This window comes from Scyliorhinus torazame, chromosome 1 (genome assembly GCF_047496885.1).
Source record: "Scyliorhinus torazame isolate Kashiwa2021f chromosome 1, sScyTor2.1, whole genome shotgun sequence".
Classification (NCBI taxonomy): Eukaryota; Metazoa; Chordata; class Chondrichthyes; order Carcharhiniformes; family Scyliorhinidae; genus Scyliorhinus; species Scyliorhinus torazame.
Genome location: NC_092707.1, coordinates 236,670,985 through 236,693,591, shown reverse-complemented (window position 1 = coordinate 236,693,591; position 22,607 = coordinate 236,670,985). Strand labels below are relative to the sequence as shown.

At 48.5% G+C, this 22,607-nt stretch overlaps 1 protein-coding gene across 3 annotated transcripts in view; it reads right to left on the bottom strand.

Annotated features, from left to right (window-relative positions):
- kif25 (kinesin family member 25) overlaps nucleotides 1-22,607 on the bottom strand; it is a 331,410-nt gene that overhangs the window by 270,538 nt on the left and 38,265 nt on the right. For all 3 annotated transcript variants that reach the window (XM_072503593.1, XM_072503588.1, XM_072503600.1), the window contains exon 4: nucleotides 7,241-7,379. In XM_072503593.1, the coding sequence (XP_072359694.1) occupies nucleotides 7,241-7,379 (139 nt within the window). The remainder of the gene's footprint in view (nucleotides 1-7,240; nucleotides 7,380-22,607) is intronic.

The following is a 22,607-nucleotide window of genomic DNA, read 5'->3' as shown; positions in this document are numbered from 1 at the left end:
TCCCTTGCCACTGCTCCAATGAAGCTGAGCTAACAACATTGACAGATATCAGATCAAAGTCTATCTTTGTTTTTATGACTAGTGGGCAGGGACACTATCTGAGTTGTCATGGTCAGCAATGTTAACAGATAAAATATGTAACTTAATTAAAAACAGAGATTTCCACTGATAACTTTTAAATATACAAGTACATGCAAAGTGTTAAACTATTAATTCGCCTTTTTGAATGCAACCAGCACAGTAAAAAATAACTAACACCTGCTGAGCAGATTTATTCCAACATATTGGTTTAAAGACATGGCAAATCAAAGGACTGCAGTTTCTGTGCCATATTTTATGCTAGTATTAGTACCTCAACTCCCTAAGAATCCTCAGAGTTTAAAACTTTGCACACAGAGAATATTTAATATTGTAACCTAGCCTGCTCCTCCTGTAAGGCTCGAAATTTTAATCTAAAGTATTGTAGTTTTTAGTGCTAGCTGTGATTCAATTGGTAGCACTCTTTGCTCTGAATTAGAAAGTTATGGATTTAAGTCCCACTTACCCCCTAAAGTCCCCCAAAACAGGTCACATGCATTGCTCTAGAAAATAATTAAAATTAAATATTGACAATTATATTTTGCAATATAATTTTTTAAATGTTTGTTTTCAAATTATGGGAGGCAGTGGCATAGTGGTAATGTCACCAGACTAGCAATTCAGGGTACCAGGCTAATGCTCTGGGAACGAGCAAATCCCACCATGGCAGCTGGTAGAACTTAAATTTAGTTATTAAATTTGGAATTAAAAATGTAGCCTCAGTAATAATGACTATGAAAGCATTGTCAAAAAAATCCATCCATTCAGGGAGGCAGTGGCAGAGTGGTATTGCCACTGGACTAGTAATTCAGAGATCCAGCGTAATTTTATGGGAACCCGGATTCGAATCCTGCCAAGGCAGATGGTGAAATTTGAATTTTTTAAAAATCTGCAGTCTAAAAATTCTAATAATGATCGTGAAACCATTGTCAATTGTTGTTAAAACCCACCAGTTCACTAATGTCCTTCCTTTAAGGAACAGAATTTGCCATCCTTACCTGGTCATGTGGGGAGTGGCGTTTTTGAGGGGAGTGGCGTTTTTGAGGGGAGTGGCGTTTTTGATTAGGGAGAACATCACGGCAGTACTTAGAGGGGATATATCCGAGGGTTCGCCCACTGAGTCTATATGGGTGGAACTGAAAAATAAGAAGGGAGAGATCACCTTGGTAGGACTGTACTACAGGCCCCCAAATAGTCAGCGGGAAATTGAGGAGCAAATATGTAAGGAGATTACAGATAGCTGCAAGAATAATAGGGTGGTAGTAGTAGGGGACTTTAACTTTCCCAACATTGACTGGGACAGCCATAGCATTAGGGGCTTGGATGGAGGGAAATTTGTTGAGTGTATTCAGGAGGAATTTCTCATTCAGTATGTGGATGGACCGACTAGAGAGGGGGCAAAACTTGACCTTGTCTTGGGAAATAAGGAAGGGCAAGTGATAGAAGTGCTAGTGAGGGATCACTTTGGGACAAGTGACCATAATTCCATTAGTTTTAAGATAGCTATGGAGAATGATAGGTCTGGCCCAAGAGTTAAAATTCTTAATTGGGGCAAGGCCAATTTTGATGGTATCAGACAGGAACTTGCAGAGGTAGATTGGGGGAGACTATTGGCAGACAAAGGGACGGCTGGTAAATGGGAGGCTTTTAAAAATGTGTTAACCAGGGTGCAAGGTAAGCACATTCCCTTTAGAGTGAAGGGCAAGGCTGGTAGAAGTAGGGAACCCTGGATGACTCGAGATATTGAGACTCTGGTCAAAAAGAAGAAGGAGGCATATGACGTACATAAGCAACTGGGATCAAGCAGATCCCTTGAAGAGTACAGAGATTGTCGAAATAGAGTTAAGAGGGAAATCAGGAGGGCAAAAAGGGGACATGAAATTGCTTTGGCAAATAATGCAAGGGAGAATCCAAAGAGATTCTACAGATACATAAAGGGGAAAAGAGTAACTAGGGACAGAGTAGGGCCTCTTAAGGATCAACAAGGGCATCTATGTGCAGAGCCACAAGAGTTGGGTGAGATCCTGAATGAATATTTCTCATCGGTATTCACGGTGGAGAAAGGCATGGATGTTAGGAAACTAAGGGAAATAAATAGTGATGTCTTGAGAAGTGTGCATATTACAGAGGAGGTGGTGCTGGAAGTCTTAAAGCGCATCAAGGTAGATAAATCCCCGGGACCTGATGAAATGTATCCCAGGATGTTGTGGGAGGCTAGGGAGGAAATTGCGGGTCCCCTAACCGAGATATTTGAATCATCGGCAGCCACAGGTGAGGTGCCTGAAGATTGGAGAGTGGCGAATGTTGTGCCCTTGTTTAAGAAGGGCAGCAGGGAAAAGCCTGGGAACTACAGACCGGTGAGCCTAACGTCTGTAGTAGGTAAGTTGCTAGAAGGTATTCTGAGAGACAGGATCTACAAGCATTTAGAGAGGCAAGGACTGATTCGGGGCAGTCAGCATAGCTTTGTGCGTGGAAAATCATGTCTCACAAATTTGATTGAGTTTTTTGAGGGAGTGACCAAGAAGGTAGATGAGGGTAGTGCAGTAGACGTTGTCTACATGGACTTTAGCAAAGCCTTTGACAAGGTACCGCATGGTAGGTTGTTGCAGAAGGTTAAAGCTCACGGGATCCAGGGTGAGGTTGCCAATTGGATTCAAAATTGGCTGGACGACAGAAGGCAGAGGGTGGTTGTAGAGGGTTGTTTTTCAAACTGGAGGCCTGTGACCAGTGGTGTGCCTCAGGGATCGGTGCTGGGTCCACTGTTATTTGTGATTTATATTAATGATTTGGATGAGAATTTAGGAGGCATGGTTAGTAAGTTTGCAGATGACACCAAGATTGGTGGCACAGTGGATAGTGAAGAAGGTTATCTAGGATTGCAACGGGATCTTGATCAATTAGGCCAGTGGGCCGACGAATGGCAGATGGAGTTTAATTTAGATAAATGTGAGGTGATGCATTTTGGCAGATCGAATCAGGCCAGGACCTACTCAGTTAATGGTATGGCGTTGGGGAGAGTTATAGAACAAAGAGATCTAGGAGTACAGGTTCATAGCTCCTTGAAGGTGGAGTCGCAGGTGGACAGGGTGGTGAAGAAGTCATTCGGCATGCTTGGTTTCATTGGTCAGAACATTGAATATAGGAGTTGGGACGTCTTGTTGAAGTTGTACAAGACATTGGTACGGCCACACTTGGAATACTGTGTGCAGTTCTGGTCACCCTATTATAGAAAGGATATTATTAAGCTAGAAAGAGTGCAGAAAAGATTTACTAGGATGTTGCCGGGACTTGATGGTTTGAGTTATAAGGAGAGGCTGGATAGACTGGGACTTTTTTCCCTGGAGCGTAGGAGGCTTAGGGGTGATCTTATAGAGGTCTATAAAATAATGAGGGGCATAGATAAGGTAGATAGTCAACATCTTTTCCCAAAGGTAGGGGAGTCTAAAACTAGAGGGCATAGGTTTAAGGTGAGAGGGGAGAGATTCAGAAGGGCCCAGAGGGGCAATTTCTTCACTCAGAGGGTAGTGAGTGTCTGGAATGGGCTGCCAGAGGTAGTAGTAGAAGCGGGTACAATTGTGTCTTTCAAAAAGCATTTAGATGGTTACATGGGTAAGATGGGTATAGAGGGTTATGGGCCAAGTGCGGGCAACTGGGACTAGCTTAATGGTAAAAAACTGGGCGGCATGGACTGGTTGGGCCGAAGGGCCTGTTTCCATGCTGTAAACTTCTATGATTCTATGATTCTATGATGTGGCTTCAGATCCACAGCAATGTGGTTGACTCTTAAATACCCTCTGAAATGGCAATACCAAGCCAATCAGTTCAAGGGCAATTAAGGATTAGCAATAAATGCTGGTGATGCCCTGAACGAATAATTTTTAAAAATTATTACCCTTCATGGAAGGAAAACTGCCATCCTTGCCTGGTCTGTCCCTCACACATTACTCCAGACCTAGAGCAATGTAGCCAACTCTTAAACACCCTCTGAGATGGCCCAGTAATCCACCCAACACAGGATTGACTCACCAAAGGTGGCGGCGGCACAGACAGAGGAGAGTTTCTCTGGGAGTTGTGCCCCCCCCCCCCCCCCCCCCCCCCCCAATCCCCCCCATGAATCAGTACCTCTCCATGTTAAACACCACGGAAGAAGCACTGAGGGTGGCAAGAACCCAGAATGCATTCTGGGTTGGGGACTCCAATAGTTCATTACAAGAGAGGCTCAGTGTAGCACCACTACTGACTGGGCTGGCTAAGTCCTAAAGAACATAGCTGCTAGACTGGGTTTGCAGCAGGTGGCGAGGTAACTAAGAGAGAAAAACCTAGTTCACTTTATCCTCACCAATCTGCCCATTTCAGATACATATGTCCATGATAGTATTGATAAGCATGACCATTGCACAGTACTTGTGCCGAAAAGGTCCCATCTTCACATTGAGGATACACTTCATTCATTACCAGTGCTAAATGGAATAGCTTTTGAACATATCTAGCAACACAAAACTGAGCATCCACAAGGGGCTGTCGGGTAGCAGCGACAGCAAAGTAATTGTATGCCACACTCTCAATAATTCTGACCTCATGGTCTGGCATATCTCCTACTCTACCTTTACCATCAAGCTGGGGAGCAACCCTGATTCAATGATGAGTGCAGGAGAGCATGCCAGGAGCACCACAAGGCACATCTAAAAATAAGGTGTCTACCTAGTGAAACTACTTCCGTGCCAAAGAGTGAAAGCAGCATGCAATGGATAAGAGTAAAACGATCCTGCAACCAATAGATCATATCAACCTCTGCAGTACTGCCACCCAGTCATAAATGGCGATCGACAATTAAACAACTAACAGTAGGAAGAGGCTCCTCAAATATGCCCATTTACAGTGATGAGGTAGCCCAGTACATCAGTGCAAAGTACAAGGCTGAAGCATTTGCAGCAGTCCCCAGCCTGAAGTGCCAAGTGGATGATCCATCTCAGCGTCCTCCTGAGGATGCCAGTCTTCAGCCAATTCGATTCACTCCATGTGATATCAAGAAACAGCTGAAGGCACTGGATACTGCAAAGGCTATCGGCCCTAACAATATTCCGGCAATAGTACTGAAAACTGGTGCTCCAGAACTTGCTGCACCCCCAGCCAAGCTGTTCCAATACAGCTACAACACTGGCATCTGAAGAATGGAAAACCGCCTAATTGTGCCCTGGATACAAAAAGTAGGACAAATCCAACCTCACCAATTATGCCCCATCAGTCTACTCTCAATCATCATAAAGTGAAGGAAGGGCCATTAACAGTGCTAACAAGCAGCACTTACTCAGCAATAACCTGAACTGGACCAGCCATATAAAAACTGTGGCCATAAGAGTAGGTCAGAGGCTCGGAATCCTGTGGAGAGTAACTCGCCTGACTCCCCAAAGTCTGGCCACAATCTACAAGGCAGTCAGGAGTGTAATGGGATACTCTCCACTTATCTGGATGAGAGTAACTCCAAATGCTCAAGAAGCGCGACACCATCCAGGAGAAAACAACCCGCTTGACTGGCACTCCATCCACAAACATGTACTCACTCCACCACCAATGCACAGTAGCAGCACTGTGTACCATCTACAAGATGCACTGCAGGAACTCACCAAGGATCCGTAGACATTACCTTCTGAAGAGGGCGATTTGGGCATCTTTAGATATTACACTGCAGCCAACTTAAAAATTCTAGTTCCATTATTTACTGGAGAGGTTAAAATCTTCAGTGCTAACTGTGAGAGACAAGTACCAATTTGTAAAAGACACAAGGACAATCTGTTAGTTGGGTCCAGCTTCCAGACAGGAAACTGCACAAGGTTTGTATATCAATGTTACCATTTGCTCTGGCTCCAGGATGTCTGATAATGATAGGGAGGGGTGATGGATAGCATCCATACCTCGAGAAGAGCCATGAAACAGCAGGGAGGAAGGTGATTTATAGCTACACCCAGATATCGGATCATCGGTATCACTAATTGCAAGACAACATACCTTTGTAGTGATTGGAGAGTTTAATTAAGCATGCTGACCTTTAATGTATTCACCTGAGGAAGGAGCAGTGCTCCGAAAGCTAGTGACATCGAAACAAACCTGTTGGACTTTAACCTGGTGTTGTAAGACTTCGTACTGTGCTCACCCCAGTCCAACGCCGGCATCTCCACAACATGACCTTTAATGTGACTGGTTAATTATTCTCATATACTATGAATGCTGATTTGTTATGTTCTAGGTGTAGCATAAGCGGCTTCCTTGTGGTGCACTTGACAAAGGAAGGTTCAGACGTGGAGATAACTTCAACACGTTTATTAGACTATTTACACTTCTATTACTCGGGTTCGACACTACTGCTAATCCTACTATAGCTACCCAGACTGACTAACTAGTTGCTGCAATCCACGTGGTGGGTGTAATATTGAATCAACCCTGTGTCTCTACTCACTGACTGTCTCCGCTGGAAAGAGGCAGATCATGTGTGTGGTGTCCTTTTTATATGGGTTGGTGTAATGCCCTCCTGTGATTGTGTCATCTCTGTGTGTATCATGAATGTCCATTAGTCATGTCCTATCTAACTGATCTATTGGTTGAGTGTGTGTGTGTGTGATTTCTCTTGTGCTCCCTCTAATGTCTAGCTAGCCTACATGTATTTACATTGATGCACATCACCACAAAAAACTTTAATCGATAGTCAGGATTGGACATAGATAACTAGTAACAAGTGATTGGCATATGCTAATTTCCTGTAATCGAATCTCGAAGTACAATTCTTAAGAGTCTTCATCTGGTTTCTCGTGATTGGAAGAGTGAAACACACTCAGGTCGAATAGCTGTACTTTTCTCTACAACACATTCCAAAGCCGCGACATCTACCACCTCAAAGGACAATGACAGAAGGTGTATGGGAATACCACCAACTGCAAGTTCCCCTCCCAGCCACACACCATCCTGACTTGCATCATCATTCCTTCACTGTCACTGGGTCAAAATCCTGTAACTTCCTCCCTAACAGAACTGTGGATGTACCAAAATCACATGGACTGCAGTGGTTCAAGAAGGCAGCTCGCTACCACCTTCACAAGGAAATTAAGGATGGGCTGTCCTGACAAACGACACCCACATCGCATGAATGAATAAAAATAATGGTACTTACTATTCGTATCAATAGTCAGTAAATGCTGTTTCTCAGTAACAGTTAAAAATTCCTTCAAGGTCGCTTTGCATTTTTCTTGAAACTGATCAGACAGATCCATAGCCAATGAATGCAGTGATTTTAACTCTTGCTTCAAGACCTGCAGATCAGTAGAAAAAGAGACCCTCATAATACAAACACATTTATTATAACAAAATATATGGTGAGACATTTTCTACCTTGCATTGAAGTTTCAACTATTATATATTTCTTATTAATCACTTCTATTTCAAAAATTCTATCATATCAATCTTTAGTATTGCTGAAAAAAGTGCCATGGTATCCAAGCCTTTCAATCATTAGGATAGCTTGCAAGAAATTACTGAACTGTATCGAGGGAACAACTTATGCTGCAGAAGAGAGAGCAGATCAATAGGCAAGTGGACTCTGGTGGAGGCACTGTCATGGAGAATATAGAAACAAAACATATAAAAATGCTTTGAAAGCTAGTCACTCTCAGTGATGGGTAGGTTTAGCGGAGGGGAGGGGGGGAGGGGGGATTAACTGGGTTGCTGCTGCTAAGGAGAAGGGGGAGCTGTTATGGGGTGGGGTGGTCGAGGCGGGAGGGCGCCGTCGGGGGGATACATGGGTACGTGGGAACCGGGTTAAAAAAGGGGATGGCTAGTTGACGGGGGGGGGGGGGGGGGGGGGGGGGGGAGAGCCCCCCAACCCGGCTGATCACGTGGAACATGAGAGGGCTGAACGGGCCGATTAAAAGGGCACGGGTACTCGCACACCTAAAGAAACTAAAGGCAGATGTGGTTATGTTGCAGGAGACGCATCTGAAACTGATAGACCAGGTCAGACTACGTAAAGGAGGGGGGTGTCAGGTGTTTCATTCGGGTTTGGATGCGAGGAACAGGGGGGTGGCTATCTTAGTGGGGAAACGGGTACTGTTTGAGGCAAAGACCATAGTGGCGGATAGTGGGGGTAGATATGTGATGGTGAGTGGCAGATTGCAAGGGGAGGCGGTGGTTCTGGTGAACGTATATGCCCCGACCTGGGATGATGCAAATTTTATGAGGCGTATGTTGGGACGTATCCAGGACCTGGAGGCGGGAAAGTTGGTAATGGGGAGAGACTTCAATACGGTGCTTGATCCAGGGCTGGACAGATCGAGGTCCAGGACAGGGAGGAGGCCGGCAGCGGCCAGGGTGCTCAAGGACTTCATGGAGCAGATGGGAGGGGTAGACCCCTGGAGATTTAGTAGGCCTAGGAGTAAGGAGTTCTCATTTTTCTCCCATGTCCACAAAGTATACTCACGGAGAGACTTTTTTGTCTTGGGAAAGGCGCTGATCCCGAAGGTGACAGGGACGGAATATACGGCCATAGCTATTTCGGACCACGCTCCACATTGGGTAGACCTGGAGGCAGGAGAGGAAAAAGAACAGCACCCACTCTGGAGAATGGATATGGGCCAATTGGCAGATGAGGGGGTATGTTTAAGGGTGAGGGGGTGCATCGAAAGGTACTTGGAGCTCAATGACAATGGACAGGTTCAGGTGGGAGTGGTCTGGGAGACATTGAAGGCGGTGGTTAGAGGGGAACTGATTCCGAGAGTAAGGAGGGGGTTCCTTCAGCGTAGTAGGGACAGAGGAGGATTGGCACTACCGAACTTGGGCGATTACTATTGGGCCGCCAATGTGGCAATGATACGTAAATGGATGATGGAGGGTGAGGGAGCGGCGTGGGAAAGACTGGAGAGAAAGTCCTGTAAAGGGACGAGTTTAGAGGCGCTGGTGACGGCGCCGCTACCGATCTCACCTAAAAAGTTTACCACGAACCCGGTGGTGGCGGCAACATTGAATATCTGGGGACAGTGGAGGCGACAGAGAGGGGTGCGGGGAGCCCTGGTGGGGTCCCCAATCAGGAACAACCATAGGTTCGCCCCAGGAAGAATGGATGGAGGATTTCAGAGCTGGTTCCAGTTGGGAATTAGGAGGGTGGGAGATTTATTTATAGATGGGACTTTTGCGAGCTTGGGAGCATTGGAGGAAAAGTATAAGTTGCCCCGGGGAAATTTCTTGAGATATATGCAGGTGAGGGCATTTACTAGACAACAGGTGAGGGAATTTCCATTGCTCCCGACACAGGGGATACAGGACAGGGTGCTTTCAGGGGTGTGGGTCGGAGAGGGCAAGGTGTCAGAGATTTACCGAGAGATGAGGGAAGAGGGGGAGGAGTCGGTGGGCGAACTAAAAGGAAAGTGGGAAGAAGAACTAGGGGAGGAGATAGAGGAGGGTATGTGGGCTGATGCCCTAAGCAGGGTAAATTCCTCTTCCTCATGCGCCAGGCTTAGCCTGATTCAATTTAAGGTGCTACATAGAGCACACATAACGGGAGCAAGATTGAGCAGGTTCTTTGGAGTGGAGGACAAATGTGGGAGGTGTGGCGGGAGCCCGGCAAACCACGCACATATGTTTTGGGCATGCCCGGCACTGGAAGGGTATTGGAAGGGAGTGACGGGAGTGATTTCGCGGGTGGTGAGGGCCCGGGTCAAACCAGGCTGGGGGTTAGCTCTATTTGGAGTTGCGGAAGAGTCGGGAGTGCAGGAGGCGAAAGAGGCCGACGTTGTGGCCTTTGCGTCCCTAGTAGCCCGGCGCAGGATCCTACTCATGTGGAAGGAGGCGAAACCCCCCGGACTGGAGGCCTGGGTAAATGATATGGCGGGGTTCATTAAACTGGAGCAGATAAAGTTTGCCCTGAGAGGATCGGCTCAAGGGTTCACCAGGCGGTGGCAGCCATTTCTCGACTACCTAGGGGAACGTTAGAGGGAAGACAGATGACCAGCAGCAGCAACCCAGGGGGGGGGGGGGGGGGAGGGGGGGTTTAGTTTAGGTCAAAGATAAAGGGGTTTTGTTACTTGTGTATTGTTTAAAATTTCTGTATTGTTATTGTTGCGTTTGCTTTGTAAGAGGGGAAAAATTGTTGTTTGGGAAAAAATTTTCAATAAAACATTTATTAAAAAAAAAAAAGAGGGGAACTGATATCCATAAGGGCACATAAAGGGAAGCAAGAGGGTAAAGAAAGGGAGCGATTGCTGAAAGAACTTTTGAGGGTGGACAGGCAATATGCGGAGGCACCGGAGGAGGGACTGTACAGGGAAAGACAAAGGCTACATGTAGAATTTGACCTGCTGACCACGGGTAAGGCAGAGGCACAGTGGAGGAGGGCACAGGGTGTACCGTATGAGTATGGAGAGAAGGCGAGTCGGCTACTGGCCCACCAATTGAGGAAGAGGGGAGCGGCGAGGGAGATAGGTGGGGTGAGAGATGAGGAGGGAGAGATGGAACGGGGAGCGGAGAGAGTGAACGGGGTGTTCAAGGCATTTTATGAGAGGTTATATAAGGCTCAGCCCCCGGAAGGGAAGGAGGGAATGATGTGTTTCTTGGATCAGCTGGAATTCCCTAAGGTGGAGGAGCAGGAGAGGGCGGGACTGGGAGCACAGATTGAGATGGAGGAGGTGGTAAAAGGGATTTGGAGCATGCAGGCGGGGAAGGCCCCGGGACCGGACGGATTCCCTGTGGAATTTTATAGGAATTATATGGACTTACTGGCCCCGCTTTTGACGAGAACCTTTAATGAGGCCAGGGAAAGGGGGCAGCTGCCCCCGACTATGTCGGAGGCAACGATATCGCTCCTTTTGAAGAAGGAAAAAGACCCGCTGCAGTGTGGGTCCTACAGGCCCATTTCCCTTTTAAATGTAGATGCTAAGCTCCTGGCCAAGGTGAGGCGACGAGGATAGAGGACTGTGTCCCGGGGGTGGTCCACGAGGATCAAACTGGGTTCGTTAAGGGGAGACAGCTGAACACGAACATACGGAGGTTGCTAGGGGTAATGATGATGCCCCCACCAGAGGGGGAGACGGAGATAGTGGTGGCGACGGACGCCGAGAAAGCATTCGACAGAGTGGAGTGGGATTATCTGTGGGAGGTGCTGAGGAGATTTGGTTTTGGAGAAGGGTATATCAGATGGGTACAGCTGCTGTATAGGGCCCCGGTGGCGAGCGTGGTCACGAACAGACAGAGGTCTGATTACTTCCGTCTTCATAGAGGGACGAGGCAGGGGTGTCCCCTGTCTCCGTTACTGTTTGCATTGGCGATTGAGCCCCTGGCCATAGCACTGAGGGGCTCCAGGAAGTGGAGGGGAGTGCTCAGGGGAGGAGAAGAACACCGGGTATCCTTGTATGCAGATGATTTATTGCTGTATGTTGCGGACCCAGTGGAAGGGATGCCTGAGATAATGCAGACACTCAGGGAGTTTGGGGAATTTTCGGGATACAAATTGAATATGGGTAGAGTGAGTTGTTTGTGGTGCATCCGGGGGAGCAGAGCAGGGGAATAGATGACTTACCGCCGAGGAAGGTAACAAGAGATTTCCGGTACTTAGGGATTCAGATAGCCAGGAGTTGGGGAACTTTACACCGGCTTAATTTAACAAGATTGGTGGAACAGATGGAGGAGGATTTTAAGAGATGGGACATGGTGCCCCTGTCACTGGTGGGTAGGGTGCAGGCGGTCAAAATGGTAGTCCTCCCGAGATTCCTCTGTGTTTCAGTGCCTTCCGGTGATGGTTACGAAGGCTTTTTTCAAGAGAATTGAGAAAAGTGTCATGAGTTTTGTGTGGGCCGGGAAGACCCCGAGAGTGAGGAGGGGGTTCTTGCAGCGTAGCAGGGATAGGGGGGGGCTGGCACTACCGAGCCTAAGTGAATACTACTAGGCCGCCAATATCTCAATGGTGTGTAAGTGGATGGGAGAAGGGGAGGGAGCGGCGTGGAAGAGATTGGAGATGGCGTCCTGCAAGGGAACCAGCCTACAAGCAATGGTGACGGCGCCGTTGCCGTTCTCCCCGAAGAAATACACCACAAGTCCAGTGGTGGTGGCAACACTAAGAATTTGGGGGCAGTGGAGACGACATAGGGGAAGGACGGGAGCCTCGGTGCGGTCCCTGATAAGAAATAACCATAGGTTTGTCCCGGGGAGAATAGATGGGGATTTGGAGCATGGCAGAGAGCTGGGATTGTGCAACTGAGAGATCTGTTCGTAGACGGGACGTTTGCGAGTCTGGGAGCGCTGACGGAAAAATATGGGTTGCCCCAAGGGAATGCATTTCGGTACATGCAACTGAGGGCTTTTGCGAGGCAACAGGTGAGGGAATTTGTGCAGCTCCCGACGCTGGAGTTCTGGGTGGGGGTGGCAAAGGTGCTTTCGAAGGTGGTGGGGGTCCGGGTCGAGCCAGGCTGGGGGTTGGCTATATTCGGGGTTGCAGAAGAGCCGGGAGTGCAGGAGGCGAAAGAGGCTGATGTCTTGGCCTTTGCGTCCCTAGTAGCCCGGCGAAGGATATTGCTTATGTGGAAGGAAGCCAAACCCCCGGGCGTGGAGACCTGGATAAATGACATGGCAGGGTTTATAAAACTAGAACGGATAAAGTTCGCACTAAGGGGTTCGGCTCAAGGGTTCACCAGGCGGTGGCAACCGTTCATTGACTACCTCGCAGAACGATAAAGGAAATGGGAAGGTAACAGCAGCAACCGGGGGGGGGGGGGGGGGGGGGGGGGGGGGCGGGTGGGTCCTCAGGGGTGTTTTTGTATAGATATTTGTAATAGGCTATACATATTGGATTGTTGGATTTTATTTTTGGAGAGTTATTATTTTTGATATGGCAGTTGCCATTTAGTTTATATATTATTTATTTATTTATTTGTTAAAAATGACCACTGTTATTTATACTGTTTCACTGTTGTAAAAAGAAAAACCTTTGTATTGTTTTGTTTGGCCAAAAAATTTGAATAAAATATATATTTTTTTAAAAAGTGATGGGTAGGTTACATTAAAAAATTTGCCCTAATTAACCTCTCATCATCCATAAATTTGAATAAAAAATATGAATTCTGGTTCAGGAAATTTGTTTGTCAGCATCTTAAGCATGAGCAACAATTCATTCCAGAAAAAAGGGTGATATTTAGAAAGAAAATTTCCCAACTGTCTCCCACCACTGCTAAATTGGCAGCTAACATGAGACTAGTATGGAAGGTCAGATGGTAAGTAGTTTGGTGGGAATAGAGTCAAGGGAGCAGAGGCAAGACTCATGGACAAGACTTGCTCAGAGAGGATAGAAGGGTAGATAGGAGACAAATGAGATAAACATACAAATTCAGGCTATGCTGTTACATATAACAAATCTCTGTTCTTTGGGCTTGAGATGAGGCCCATACCAAAAGGGTGACCAGAGTGGGTGAGTGTATTCGTTTGAATGGGACAAGGGCATCAAAGGATAAAGGTGAGGGTACAGATTCAGAGAGTCATACAGTACAGAAGAAGCTCTTTGGCTATCAAGTCTGCACCAACAAAACTACATTAAATCTATACCAATCCCACTTTCCAGCACTTGGCTCATAGCCTTGAATGTTATATTTCAAATGCTCATCCACGTAAGGTTTCCTGCCTCTACAGTGCGTTCCAGATTCCCACCAACCTCTGGGTGAAAATGTTTCCTCAAATCCTCTCTAAATCTCCTGCCCCATGCCTTCAAATGATGTCCCCTCGTTATTGATCTTTCAACTGAGGGGAACAGTGGCTTCCTATCCACCTTGTCTATGCCCCTCATAATCTTATACACCCCTATCAGGTCCCCCCTCAGTCTTCTCTGCTCGAAAAAAAACAACCCAAGCCTTTCCAGCTTCTCTTCAGAGCTCAATGCTCCATCCCATGCAACATCCTGGTGAATCTTCTCTGCAGCCTCTTTGGTGCAATCACATCCTTCCTACAGTGAGGTAACCAGAATTGCACACAGTACTTCAGCTGTGGCCCAACCAAGATTTTGCACAGCACCAACATAACCTCCTTGCTCTTATAATCTATGCCACGACTGATAAAGGCAAGTGTCTCATATGCCTTCTTAACTACCCTAATAACCAGTCCTGTCACCTTGAGGGATTGTGGACAAGCACCCTCTGTTCCTCTGAGCTTGCTAATGTCTTGCTATTCATTGAGTACTCTTTTGTCTTGTTACTCGTTTCAAGGTGCACACTCACACATTTCAGGGTTAAGTTCCATCTGCCGCTGATCTACCCATCTGACCAATCTGTCTATATGTTCCTGCAACCCAAGACCTTCTTCCTCACTATTAACCACCCTGCCAATGTTTATGTCATCTGCAAACTTACTTATCATTTCACCCACATTCTTATCTATATTGTTTATATATATCACAAATAAGGGACCTGGTACCGATCCCTGTGGTATGTCACTGGACACTGGCCTCCAGTCACACAAACATCTTTTTACCACCACCCTCTATCTTCTACCACTGAGCCAGTTTTGGTCCAACTCACTGAGTTACCCTGGATCCCATGTGCTTTAACCTTCTTTATCAATCTCCCATATGGGACCTTGTCAAAGGTTTTGCCGAAATGCATATAAACTACATCATCTGCACTGCCCGCATCTGCACACTTGACCACCTCCTTGAAAAGTTCAATCAAATTTATCAGCATGACCTCCCTCTGACAAAGCCATGCTCAAATCATGCCTCTCAGTGGAGTTGATTCTGCCCGTCAGAATTTTCTCCAATAGTTTCCCTATTTATATTGGGCAGCACGGTAGCATAGTGGTTAGCACAATTGCTTCACAGCTCCAGGGTCCCAGGTTCGATTCCCGGCTTGGGTCGCTGTCTGTGCGGAGTCCGCACGTTCTCCCCGTGTGTTCGTGGGTTTCCTCCGGGTGCTCCGGTTTCCTCCCACAGTCCAAAGATGTGCAGGTTAGGTGGATTGGCCATGCTAAAATTGCCCTTAGTGTCCAAAATTGCCCTTAGTGTTGGGTGGGGTTACTGGGTTATGGGGATAGGGTGGGGGTATGGACTTGGGTAGGGTACTCTTTCCAAGAGCCGGTGCAGACTCGATGGGCCATATGGCCTCCTTCAGCACTGTAAATTCTATGATTCTATGATCATTGATGTGAGACTCACTGGTTTGTAACTCTTTTATCTCTACCACGCTTCTTGAAGTGTGGAACTACATTAGCTGTCCTTCAATCCTCTGGAACCTCCCGTGGCGATGGAGGAATTAAAAATTTGGGTCATAGCCCCTATAATTTCCTCCCTTTCCTCCCATAGCAGCCTGGGATACAACTCGTATGTGGATCTGGGCATTTGTCATTTTAAAGCCTACTAAAACCTCCAACACCTCCTCACTCCCTATGTCAAACTGTTCACGAATCTCACAATCGCTCTCTCTGAATTTTGTACGTACATTCTCCTTCGCCCGAGTGACAGATGGAGTAAATGGAAACAGATAGAACATAGAACATACAGTGCAGAAGGAGGCCATTCGGCCCATCGAGTCTGCACCGACCTACTTAAGCCCTCACTTCCCCCCTATCCCTGTAACCCAATAACCCCTCCTAACCGTTTTGCTCACTAAGGGCAATTTACATTGGCCAATCTACCTAACCTGCACGTCTTTGGACTGTGGGAGGAAACCGGAGCACCCGGAGGAAACCCACGCAGACACGGGGAGAACGTGCAGACTCCGCACAGACAGTGACCCAGCGGGGAATCGAACCTGGGACTCTGGCGCTGTGAAGCCAGTGCTATCCACTTGTGCTACCGTGCTGCCCTAATGTTCAGTACAGGTTGAGCATTCCTTTTCCGAAATGCTTGGGGCTGAAAGTGTCTCATATTTCAGATGTTTTCAGATCTATAATGCGGTAGCTTATCCAACGAGTCTTCCACATTTCAGACAGAAGGTGGCCGTGTGATCCCTTGCTGATTGGAGGGGTGCTTTGCAAAGCCGATTGAAAGAGAGATAGAGAAATCTCAGGCCCCGCGTCCACAGCCATGAGCACTGATCTCATGTTGTGTTGCCTTCCAATACGCCGGCAGCATGCCTCCAGAATCCCCCTCACTAGGTGAACCAAGACTTTGCACTTGCTTCTTGGCAACCAGGATGGACACGTAGGATTCTGGTTCACCTGTAACTGGTTCAGGAGATGGACCTCCAACATCCCAAGACACTGAATGGCCAAAGCAATCCACAAGCGCTATGTGGAGAACAGCACCGTGTCCAGGCAACTGAAATCTGCTACCAAATCTTACATCAAAGACAGCATCAAGAAACAGCAGATTGACAACAGCAAAGTTTGACCAAGCCAAAAAAGTGCGGATTTCATACATTTTTGAATTTTGGATAAAGTGTGCTCAATCTGTACTCGTTTAACTAATGTCCTCCGACTTCCGGGTGCGGCGATGACCAGCTAAGTCGCACGTTTCGGCAGCTCCCGGTGGAACGGACTTTTGGGCTCTTAATAAGAGCCTCAACGGCAATTTTAACGGCAAAAAGCACTGTGCGGTAAACCAGAAGGGAATCCCCCCTGGATACGGATGGAAAAAGGAGAGGAAAGTGGCCGGATTGCGGTGGATCCTTTGGAGCAGCGGCAAGGAAGACAAACAAAAACCAAGATGGCGTCGGAAGGTGGCAGTTTAACATGGGGCCCTGAACAACAAGAGTTCTTGAAATGCTGCGTGGAAGAACTCAAAAAGGAGATGAAGAAGGAGCTGTTGGCCCCGATATGACAGGCGATCGAAGGGCTAAAGGATGAGCAAAAGACCCAGGAGCGGGAGCTGCGGGTCGTGAAGGCAAAGGCTGCCGAGAATGAGGACGATATACAGGGCGTGGTGGTGAAGATGGAAATGCATGAGGCACACCATAAACGATGTGTGGAAAGACTGGAGGTGCTGGAGAATAACGCGAGGAGGAATAATTTAAGGATTCTTGGTCTTCCTGAAGGTGCAGAAGGAGCGGACGTCGGGGCATATGTGAGCACGATGCTGCACTCGTTAATGGGAGCGGAGGCTCCCACAGTCCCGGCGGGTCCGCTGGATGTGGAGGGAGCATACCGAGTGATGGCGCGAGGACCGAGAGCAGGAGAAATTCCTAGAGCCATAGTGGTGAGATTCCTCCGTTTTAAGGACAGATAGATGGTCCTTAGATGGGCAAAGAAAACTCGGAGCAGTAAGTGGGAGAACGCGGTGATCCGCGTATACCAAGACTGGAGTGCGGAGGTGGCGAGAAGGAGGGCGAGCTTTAATCGGGCCAAGGCGGTGCTTCACAAAAAGAAGATAAAATTTGGAATGCTGCAACCGGCAAGACTGTGGGTCACATATCAAGGGAGGCATCACTACTTTGAGACGGCGGATGAGGCGTGGACTTTTATTGTGGAAGAAAAATTGAAATAAGCGGGTTCTTAAAAAAGAACGTTTGAAACAAAGTGGTGGGGCGAGTATGGGGGGCGAAGAGGGGGGGAAAAAGGGGGGAAAGAGGAGTTTTATGTTATTAATGCTGCGATGTGGTAACTTTTCTCTCTTCCACAGGTGGTGGTGGAGGGAGGAAGGGAGGTGGAGGAGATGGGGCGTTGGCCATTGGGGGCGGGGTCAAAAGGGAAGCGCGGGCTTTGTTCCCGCGCTATGATAATCACGGCGGGAATCGGGAAGCAGGAAGGAGGGGGCATCGCACGGTGCGAGCCGAGGTCACGGGGGGAAGCCGAGGTCGGCCAGAGTTTTCTGACTTCTGGGAGCAACATGCGGGGTGTAACTACGCTAGTGGGGGATCTAGCGGGGGGGTGGGAGGGGGGAGTTACTGGGTTGCTGCTGCTGGGGAGAGGGGGGAGCCGGTATGGGGTGGGGTGGGCGGGGGGGCACCGCCTGGGGGGGACACAGCTGCGTGGGAACCGGGTGAGGAGCTGGAAAAAGGGGATGGCTAATCGACAGGGGGGGAGGGGGGTAAAAAGCCCCCCAACCCGGTTGATCACGTGGAATGTGAGGGGGCTGAACGGGCCGATAAAGAGGGCACGGGTACTCGCACACCTTAAGAAACTTAAGGCAGACGTGGTTATGTTACAGGAGACGCACTTGAAGTTGATAGACCAGGTTAGACTACGTAAAGGATGGGTGGGGCAGGTGTTTCATTCGGGGCTAGATGCGAGAAACAGGGGGGTGTCTATACTAGTGGGGAAGCGTGTAATGTTTGAGGCAAAGACCATAGTGGCGGATAGCGGGGGCAGATACGTGATGGTGAGTGGCAAATTACAGGGGGAGGCGGTGGTCTTGGTAAACGTATATGCCCCGAACTGGGATGATGCCAATTTTATGAGGCGCATGCTAGGACGCATCCCGGACCTAGAGGTGGGAAAGTTGGTAATGGGGGGAGATTTTAATACGGTGCTGGAACCAGGGCTGGACAGGTCGAGGTCCAGGACTGGAAGGAGGCCGGCAGCAGCCAAGGTACTTAAAGATTTTATGGAGCAGATGGGAGGTGTAGACCCGTGGAGATTTAGCAGACCTAGGAGTAAGGAGTTTTCGTTTTTCTCCTATGTCCACAAAGTTTATTCGCGAATAGACTTTTTTGTTTTGGGAAGGGCGTTGATCCCGAAGGTGAGGGGGCCAGAGTATACGGCAAGAGCCATTTCGGATCACGCTCCACATTGGGTGGACTTGGAGATAGGGAAGGAAACAGAAGGGCGTCCACCCTGGAGAATGGACATGGGACTAATGGCGGATGAGGGGGGTGTGTCTAAGGGTGAGGGGGTGCATTGAAAAGTACTTGGAACTCAATGATACTGGGGAGGTCCAGGTGGGAGTGGTCTGGGAGGCGCTGAAGGCAGTGGTTAGAGGGGAGCTGATATCAATAAGGGCACATAAAGGAAAGCAGGAGAGTAGGGAACGGGAGCGGTTGCTGCAAGAACTTCTGAGGGTGGACAGGCAATATGCGGAGGCTCCGGAGGAGGGACTGTACAGGGAAAGGCAAAGGTTACACGTAGAATTTGATTTGCTGACAACGGGTACTGCAGAGGCACAGTGGAGGAAGGCACAGGGTGTACAGTACGAATATGGGGAGAAGGCGAGCAGGTTGCTGGCCCACCAATTGAGGAAAAGGGGAGCAGCGAGGGAAATAGGGGGAGTGAGGGATGAGGAAGGAGAGATGGAGCGGGGAGCGGAGAGAGTGAATGGAGTGTTCAAGGAATTCTATAAAAGATTATACGAAGCTCAGCCCCCGGATGGGAAGGAGAGAATGATGTGCTTTCTGGACCGGCTGGAATTCCCTAAGGTGGAGGAGCAGGAGAGGGTGGGACTGGGAGCACAGATCGAAATGGAGGAAGTAGTGAAAGGAATTAGGAGCATGCAGGTGGGGAAGGCTCCGGGACCGGATGGATTTCCAGTTGAATTTTATAGGAAATATGTGGACTTGCTCGCCCCGCTACTGATGAGAACCTTTAATGAGGCGAATGAAAGGGGACAGCTGCCCCCGACTATGTCAGAGGCAACGATATCGCTTCTCCTAAAGAAGGAAAAAGACCCGCTGCAATGCGGGTCCTATAGACCTATTTCCCTCCTAAATGTAGACGCTAAGATTCTGGCCAAGGTAATGGCAATGAGGATAGAGGACTGTGTCCCGGGGGTGGTCCATGAGGACCAAACTGAGTTTGTGAAGGGGAGACAGCCGGAAACAATATAAACGGAGGCTGCTAGGGGTAGTGATGATGCCCCACCAGAGGGGGAAGCGGAGATAGTGGTGGCGATGGATGCCGAGAAAGCATTTGATAGAGTGGAGTGGGATTATTTGTGGGAGGTGCTGAGGAGATTTGGTTTTGGAGATGAGTATATTAGATGGGTACAGCTGCTGTATAGGGCCACGATGGCGAGTGTGGTCACGAATGGACGGGGGTCTGCGTACTTTCGGCTCCATAGAGGGACGAGGCAGGGATGCCCTCTGTCCCCATTATTGTTTGCGTTGGCGATTGAGCCCCTGGCAGTAGCATTGAGGGGTTCCAGGAAGTGGAGGGGAGTACTCAGAGGAGGAGAAGAACACCGGGTATCTCTGTATGCGGACGATTTGTTGTTATATGTAGCGGACCCGGCGGAGGGGATGCCAGAGATAATGCGGATACTTCGGGAGTTTGGAGAATTCTCAGGATATAAACTGAACATGGGGAAAAGTGAGTTGTTTGTGGTGCATCCAGGGGAGCAGAGCAGAGAAATAGAGGGCTTACCGCTGAGGAAGGTAACAAGGGACTTTCGTTACTTGGGGATCCAGATAGCCAAGAATTGGGGTACATTGCATAGGTTAAATTTAACGCGGTTGGTGGAACAGATGGAGGAGGACTTTAAGAGATGGGACATGGTATCCCTGTCATTGGCAGGGAGGTTGCAGGCGATTAAAATGGTGGTCCTCCCGAGATTCCTCTTTGTGTTTCAGTGCCTCCCGGTGGTGATCACGAAGGCTTTTTTCAAGAGGATTGAGAAGAATATCATGAGTTTTGTGTGGGCCGGAAAGACCCCGAGAGTGAGGAAGGGATTTTCGCAGCGTAGTAGGGATAGGGGAGGGCTGGCACTACCGAGCCTAAGTGAGTACTACTGGGCCGCGAATATCTCAATGGTATGTAAGTGGATGGGAGAAGAGGAGGGAGCGGCGTGGAAGAGATTGGAGAGGGCGTCCTGTAGGGGGGACTAGCCTACAAGCTATGGTGACGGCGCCATTGCCATTCTCACCGAAGAAATACACCACAAGCCCAGTGGTGTTGGCTACTTTGACAATTTGGGGGCAGTGGAGACGGCATAGGGGAAAGACGGGAGCCTTGGTGGGGTCCCCGATAAGAAATAACCATAGGTTTGCCCCGGGGAGAATGGATGGGGGATTTGGAACATGGCAAAGAGCAGGAGTAACACAATTGAGAGATCTGTTTGTAGATGGGAAGTTTGCAAGTTTGGGTGCGCTGACCGAAAAATATGGGTTGCCCCAAGGGAATGCATTCCGGTATATGCAACTGAGGGCTTTTGCGAGGCAACAGGTGAGGGAATTCCCGCAGCTCCCGACGCAGGAGGTGCAGGACAGAGTGATCTCAAAGACATGGGTGGGGGACGGTAAGGTATCAGACATATACAGGGAAATGAGGGACGAGGGGGAGATTATGGTAGATGAGCTGAAAGGGAAATGGGAAGAGGAGCTGGGGGAGGAGATTGAGGATGGGCTGTGGGCTGATGCCCTAAGTAGGGTAAACTCATCGTCCTCGTGTGCCAGGCTAAGCCTGATACAATTTAAGGTGTTACAAAGGGCACATATGACTGGAGCACGGCTCAGCAAATTTTTGGAGTGGAGGATAGGTGTGCGAGATGCTCGAGAAGCCCAGCGAATCACACCCACATGTTCTGGTCATGTCCGGCACTACAGGGGTTTTGGGTGGGGGTGACAAAGGTGCTTTCGAAGGTAGTGGGGGTCCAGGTCGAACCAAGCTGGGGGTAGGCTATATTTGGGGTTGCAGAAGAGCCGGGAGTGCAGGAGGCGAGAGAGGCTGATGTTTTGGCCTTTGCGTCCCTAGTAGCCCGGCGCAGGATACTGTTGATGTGGAAGGAAGCCAAGCCCCCAGGTGTGGAGACCTGGATAAATGACATGGCAGGGTTTATAAAGCTGGAACGGATTAAGTTCGTCCTAAGGGGATCGGCTCAAGGGTTCACCAGGCGGTGGCAACCGTTCGTCGAATACCTCACAGAAAGATAGAGGGAATGGAAAAGAAGACAGCAGCAGCAGCAGCCGGGGGGGGGGGGGGGGGGGGGGGACCAGAAGGACTCTCAGGGATGTTAATATATATGTATAATATGTATAGGTTGTTGTTATAGATAATTGTATATTGGACTGTTAAATCATATTTTTGGAGAGTATTTATCTGGGACAAGGCAGTTGCCATTTAGTTTTGTTTTTGTTTATATATTATTTATAAAACTGGCCATTGTTATTTATATTGTTATATTACTGTGTAAAGGATACACAATGTACTGTTATGGTTGGCCAAACATTTTCAATAAAATATATTTTTTTTAAAAACTAATGTCCTCCAGCTCCACGCTCAGATTGTTCCCTTAGTCCCTAATAGACCCTACTCTTTCCCTGGTTATCCTCTTCCCCTTAATATACTAAGGAAATCCACCTTAAAGATGTGCTGGTCAATTAGATTGGCTGGCACTTCTGTAATCCCAGAAGTGCCACTGGAAGATAGTGCTGGGACTACAAGCAGTTCCCAAAGCTGTGGAACCCGAACTGACCGGATCCGTTAAGTCCAAGGTTGGGGGCCATGGGGGACAGCAGCAGAACATTAAAATGGACAGTGCGTCTGAAACACCCAGGAAACCCTCAAAGAAGGTTCCCCCACTCTTGCATGACACCAGCTGGCAGCTAAAGCTACTGGGCATCCCTCGTGGCTTAGGTCATCCTGCGTAGATACCAGTGGGGGAGGGATGAGGCCCTTAAATGGCCAAGTGGTCTGCTCGATTCCTCCCTTTC